The 6,094-nt window shown below is 40.2% G+C and overlaps 2 protein-coding genes across 2 annotated transcripts; both read left to right on the forward strand.

The window, feature by feature from the left end:
* The first annotated feature begins 2,427 nt into the window (after nucleotides 1-2,427).
* LOC149079118 (uncharacterized) lies at nucleotides 2,428-2,951 on the forward strand. Its single transcript, XM_089239947.1, has 2 exons — nucleotides 2,428-2,498; nucleotides 2,591-2,951. The coding sequence occupies exons 1-2, from the start codon at nucleotides 2,482-2,484 to the stop codon at nucleotides 2,949-2,951; spliced, it is 378 nt and encodes a 125-aa protein (XP_089096073.1). The 5' UTR covers nucleotides 2,428-2,481.
* A 105-nt stretch (nucleotides 2,952-3,056) lies between these two features.
* On the forward strand, nucleotides 3,057-4,534 carry LOC149079119 (uncharacterized). The gene is made up of 6 exons (XM_089240408.1): nucleotides 3,057-3,361; nucleotides 3,444-3,566; nucleotides 3,677-3,839; nucleotides 3,923-4,146; nucleotides 4,226-4,325; nucleotides 4,442-4,534. The coding sequence occupies exons 1-6, from the start codon at nucleotides 3,060-3,062 to the stop codon at nucleotides 4,532-4,534; spliced, it is 1,005 nt and encodes a 334-aa protein (XP_089096534.1). The 5' UTR covers nucleotides 3,057-3,059.
* Nucleotides 4,535-6,094: the final 1,560 nt, after the last annotated feature.

Here is a 6,094-nt window from a genome sequence, read left to right on the forward strand (position 1 = left end):
AGACCATCATTCTTAGTTTCAAGCTCGATCGAGATGGATTCCGCTGCAATCTTTGACGAAAACCCATTACCTAGTGATATTGACTGGGATCTAGAGGAACAGGTATGTTCAATATCATTTTAATTTCTTTTTTTATACCAATGTATCCAATGTATTTTATTTTTTGAACGAGTTTTTATTTTTTCTAGAATGCGTTGATCTTCGGATCGGATTTCCATATTGATGAGGCGCAGTGGATTATGGCCGAGAACCCTTTCTCTCAAGAAATCAATTGGACCCAGGTCGAGAAGGTTGGTTCAATTTGTTTAAAAATTATTTACTATCTCCTTTTATTTGTCTCCTTCGATTATTTAATATTGTTTCTTTCCCACAGGATGCCATAGAACAGATAGGTGGTGGTGATGATCCGGGCGAGGGAACTTCGAATTCCGTAAGCATTATTTAATTTATTAATTATGTTTTTTTTTTTTTTTTCAATATGCTCATTCTATTTTTTTTTTCTTTTATAGACCCCACGTCCATACGTGTTACAGGAACAGTCCCGCAAGCTGAACAAGAAGTTCAATGCGGAACAGATCACGTACTCTGCCCGTATACGAACCGAAACTCTGGTGGACCCGTCAACCCGCCTGATAGCTGCCATGGCTTTTTTGAGATCGATGTTGAGGCAGTTGATAGACGAGACGACCAATGGGCTGCACCCCGAAGACCGCATTCGGTAAATATTTATTGGATATTCAGAGTGATTTGAGGAATTTTTTGAATTGAATAATTTATTATTTTCTTCTTTTTTCAGGATTGTCATGACGTCCGATAATTTCGACAGGCCCATCTCTACATCTCTTGTTCCTATGTCCTCACTCACCATAGAATCACTCCTGGCTGTGATAATGAAGGTTCTACAGAGCAAGAACGCCATACCCCTGGACGACCCATCTCTCAGGTTTGACATCATCACTGTCAGATTACCGCGAGGAGGTGGCAGATGCAAGATTGTCAACATATCGTCTGACAGGCTGACAAAACAATCAGTTACACGTATACCCGAGGACGGACTGTGTTGTAGTCGTGCTACCGTTGTTGGACACGCCATCCTTGAAAAACATCCGAGGCTGTCGACGGTAAAAGATGGGCGTAGAAAATTACAGAGAGACATGGCTTTGGAATTACATCGAGTGGCTGAAGTTCCCGAGGGCCTTTGTGGATTCGATGCCATCACAAAGTTTGCCGAGGTCCTGGACGTCCAAATATTTGTCAAGTCTTCGGAAGAATTTTTTCGGGTAATTATTTTTATTACTAAAAAATTCTATTCAACGAACGTTATATATGAATGTTATATATTCAATTGAATATTTTTTTTTTATAATTTGTTCTCATGTTTTTTTTAATGAAGGTGGTATTCAAGACAGCCAGGAAAGACAAAAAAATATTTTTGTTGCTAAATAATGGACACCATGACCTCATCACATCGCCTAAAGGATTCCACGGCACTAATTTCTACTGCTCGGACTGCGATAAGGCCTACGACCATGTCCAGTACCATAAATGCACAGTCCGTTGCAACACCTGCTTCAGCGAATCATGCACTCTCGTCACCCCCCAACGCTGCGATGACTGCCACAGGATATGCAGGTCCGATGACTGCTTTGCAAGACATAAGAGTCTTGGAGGCAAAAACACCACATACTGCCAACAATTCTACGAGTGTCCGACATGCAAGAAATTTCTTGTTGAAAAAGAGCGATCCCGAGGCAAACACGTTTGTGGTGAGAAGTATTGCAACAACTGCAAGAACTTCCATCATGACGAACGTCATCTCTGCTCCCTCAAGAAGAGGAAGGTGAAGACCCCCTCCGACAAGCTCGTCTTCTTCGATTTCGAGACGGATCAATCTTCAGGCGAGCACGTGATCAACTTTGCCGTGGCACAATATGCGGATGGTCAAGAGACTGTCTTCAGCGGATATGACAGCATCAACGAATTCTGCGCCTGGCTCTTTCGCAAAGAACATAAAGGTTTTACCGCCATCGCACACAACATGAAGGGGTTCGATGGCCAATTCCTGCTCAAGTAAGATTTTCTCAATATTTTGAAAATGTTTACATAAATAACATGTTACTGTGTTTTTATGTGTTAATTTTTCTTTACAGATATCTCCTAGAGCAAGGAGTCAAACCTTCTGTTGTGCCGTGCGAATCTAAGATCATGGCATTGAGGTTGGACACTCTCAACATCCGAGTTATCGACAGTCTCAATTTTCTCCCTATGGCTTTGTCCAAACTGCCGAAAACTTTCGGGTTGGAAGAGCTGAAGAAAGGGTACTTTCCCCACCTTTTCAACCGATCGGAAAACCAAGACTACAATGGACCCCTCCCTTCCATGAACTTCTTTAATCCGGAAGCTTTCACCGTCGAAATGAAAGTGAAATTCGACGAGTGGTACGAACAGAGGAAAAACGAGAGTTTCGTCTTCCAAGACGAAATGTACGAATACTGCAAGTAAGTTGTTTTCTCCTCCTTTATTAAATATTTTATTCATTGTTGTTTTTTCCATTCTTTTAACATTTCTACACTATGTTCTTAATTTTTAGGTCAGACGTCGATATTCTACGTCGATGCTGCTTGCAGTTTCGGAAAGAGTTCTTGGGATTAACCGGCGTCGACCCTTTTCAGTACCTCACCATAGCCTCGGCCTGTATGGCAACATACCGGTCGAAATACATCGACGATGGTGTAATTGGTATGGTTCCTGCCAACGGTTACGTCAACAATACAAACAGCAGCCGCCTAAGTATTGAATGGCTCTCATACCTAGGACTGAACATTCAACATTCCAGAAACGGGACGGGAGAAAAGAGAGTGCTTGGTCTCAGCGTGGACGGGTTTTGTGAGGAAACAAACACCGTGTTTTTATTTCACGGTAAGCGTCATCGATTATTATTTTTGAATTAATTTATTATTATTTTTATGTTCCGTATTTCAAAACTTTTTCACTAATTTATTTTCATTATTTTTCCAGGATGTTATTGGCACGGCTGCCCGCACTGTTTCGAAAAAGATATGGTGAACCCCAGCACCCAGAGCTACATGTGGGAACTCCATAGGAAGACCTTAGAACAAGAGCAGAAAATCCGTCGAGGCGGATACAATCTCGAAGTCATGTGGGAGCATGACTTTAACGCCCTGAAGAAAACGGATCAAGCTCTCAAATGCTTCCTGGTGGACTTCCACTATACTGACAGGCTGAAACCACGGGATGCGTTCTATGGTGGACGAACCAATGCCACTAAACTCTTCTATCGAGGCACCGCAAAATACATCGACTTCACGTCTTTGTACCCGTGGGTCAATAAATACTGCAAGTGAGTGCTTTAAAATTTATATAACTTAACAAATATGGCTCTACCTTTACTTTTTTTTACACGTTTTTTTCTTTCATTGTAGATATCCAATTGGACATCCCCGGATAATTACCGAGAACTTTGGACAGCTGAATTCATATTTTGGCATCATTAAATGCAAAGTACTACCACCTAGGGGCTTATATCTGCCCGTTCTCCCATACAGGTATTATTATAATTTTTTTATAACGTGATCTTCACGTATTCCCAATCTAACATAATTTTTTTCATAAAATTTTTTATTATTTTTATCATCATATATTTCATTTTTTATAGATCCGGTGGAAAATTGACCTTTCCCCTGTGTCGTTCGTGTGTGGAAACACGCTTAAAAGAATGCCAACACAACGACGAGGAAAGATGTATCACGGGTACTTGGGTTACTGAAGAGCTCAAGAAAGCCGTTGAAAAAGGCTATGTGGTGAAAAAGATATACGAGGTATTTTTTTTTTTCTAACCCATAATTATTTTTAATGTTTTCCCCGATTATTTTTGTTTTCTAATTATGATTGTTTTCTCTAGGTTTATCATTTCGATCAATCTCGAGAGGGTCTTTTTGCCCCCTACATCAACGCCTTCCTCAAGATCAAGCAAGAGTCCTCGGGATGGCCGTCAAACTGCGTCACGAATGTTGACAAAGACGCGTACGTGAAGCGGTATCAGCAAATTGAAGGCATAAAATTGGAGCCGGGAAATATCCAAGTCAATCCAGGTCGACGTCAAGTGGTGAAACTTTGTCTGAATAGGTAATTATCATTTTTAACGATTGAAAATTTTTGAAAACCATGCTTTTTTATGATGAAATAATCATTTCTTTTTTTCCAGCTTCTGGGGTCGCTGGGGCATGCAGGAGAACAAGACGCAACTGTCGTACGTCACTAAAACATCCGATTTTCACAAGATGATGAACGATCCTTCTATTGAGGTACTTTTTTTTTTTAATTATTATTACTTTTTAAGATATTTGATTTCATCAAACTAAAAAACAATTTATTTTTTTTCAGGTCAAGGATTTGTATCTCCCCAGTGATAACGTTGCAGCTATTGAATGGCACTACAAAACAGATTTCCTACCCCAGACCGACCGGACCAACGTTTTTCTGGCTGCCTTCACGACAACGTGGGCCCGTTTGAAGTTGTATTCCGAGATGGAAAAACTAGGCGATGCGTTGCTCTATTTTGACACCGACTCGTAAGTTCGCAGAAAATTTTTTTTGTTTCATTTAATTTTTCAATGTCTTATCACTTGACTTATTGGTTTTTTAAATTTCAGAATCATCTATGCTAGCAATGGGACCAACGATCCACCATTGGGTGATTTCTTGGGCCAATTCACAGATGAGCTCGACGGTCATCACATCACGGAGTTTGTGTCAGGTATTTTTCTCAATCTGGTTATCAAACTTTAATTCATCCTTTAATTTCACAGGTTGAGACGTTTCTCATTATATATATTTGTTTTTGAAAAAATGCTTATTTTCAGGTGGAGCCAAGAATTATGCATATAGGAGGTCAGATGGCAGGACTTTCTGTAAGATTCGAGGCTTCACACTCAACTTCAAAAACTCGCTAGAGCTCAACTACGACACGATGAAGGCCCTGGTCCAGTCCATGGATTTTGCAACGAAGATCGCTATCGTCGATACCCACAAGATAGTGAGGGAGGCTAAGAGAAGGCGGATACTGACCAGACGAGAGGAGAAAAAATACGGTCTTGTATACGACAAGAGGGTTCTTCTGCCCGATTTCACGACGCTGCCTTATGGGTATTAATTTTTTTTTTCACGTCAGAACATGTTTCTTACCGCAAAGTCCCTTATGTAAATACGCCTATTTCACGAATAAATTATTTATTTATGTTATAGATTTGTTTCTCTCGTGTGTGTTTTTTGGTATTTAATGTTATGCAAACAGAATTAACTGTCATTTGCGATGGAGGAACTAAAGCTTAAATATCCATTTGGATGTATAGTGTCTGGACCGACTTCTTCGGGAAAAACCCGTTTTGTTTCGAGACTCATAGCCGAAAAAATGATTGATCCATTTCCTACGGAAATTGTCTGGTTCTATGGTATTTATCAATCGTTTTATGAACAGATTTCAGGTGTCACATTCGTAGAAGGTTTACCTACAGATTACGAATCTTACATAGGTTCGCGAACGTTATTTGTTATCGATGACCTGATGTCGGAGCTAGGCAATGACAAGCGATTAACTAATTTGTTTATTCGCGGAAGCCACCACAGAAACCTTTCCGTGATATTCATCGTTCAAAATTTCTTTCATAAAGGCAGTCAGATGCGAGAAATATCTTTGAATGCGCATTATCTCGTCTTGTTCAAAAATCCGCGAGATAGAAGCCAAGCTCAACATTTAGCTAGGCAGATGTATCCGGGTAGACAGGCATTTTTTCAAGAGGTTTTTAACGATGCCTGTAAACCCGCTTATGGATACCTATTGATAGACTTGAAACCGAACACGGAAGAACAATTACGCCTGAGAACCGGTTTTTTCCAGAATGATACGTATTACGCTTACCAACCCAGATAAATTCATTTCGTGTCAAACAGTCGAAGAGGTCACATCATGGAAGGGGGTCTTATCATAGACTTTGAAGGTTTCCAATGTACTTCGAGAGGATTTATAGTTAAAGAACTGGCCTACTTTTCGTTAGATGGCAGTAGTTACGGGACT

The sequence above is a fragment of the Pholcus phalangioides genome, unplaced genomic scaffold (assembly GCF_987345545.1).
Source record: "Pholcus phalangioides strain wild (caught in Gottingen) unplaced genomic scaffold, Ppha-v1.0 ptg000012l_1, whole genome shotgun sequence".
Taxonomy (NCBI): domain Eukaryota; kingdom Metazoa; phylum Arthropoda; class Arachnida; order Araneae; family Pholcidae; genus Pholcus; species Pholcus phalangioides.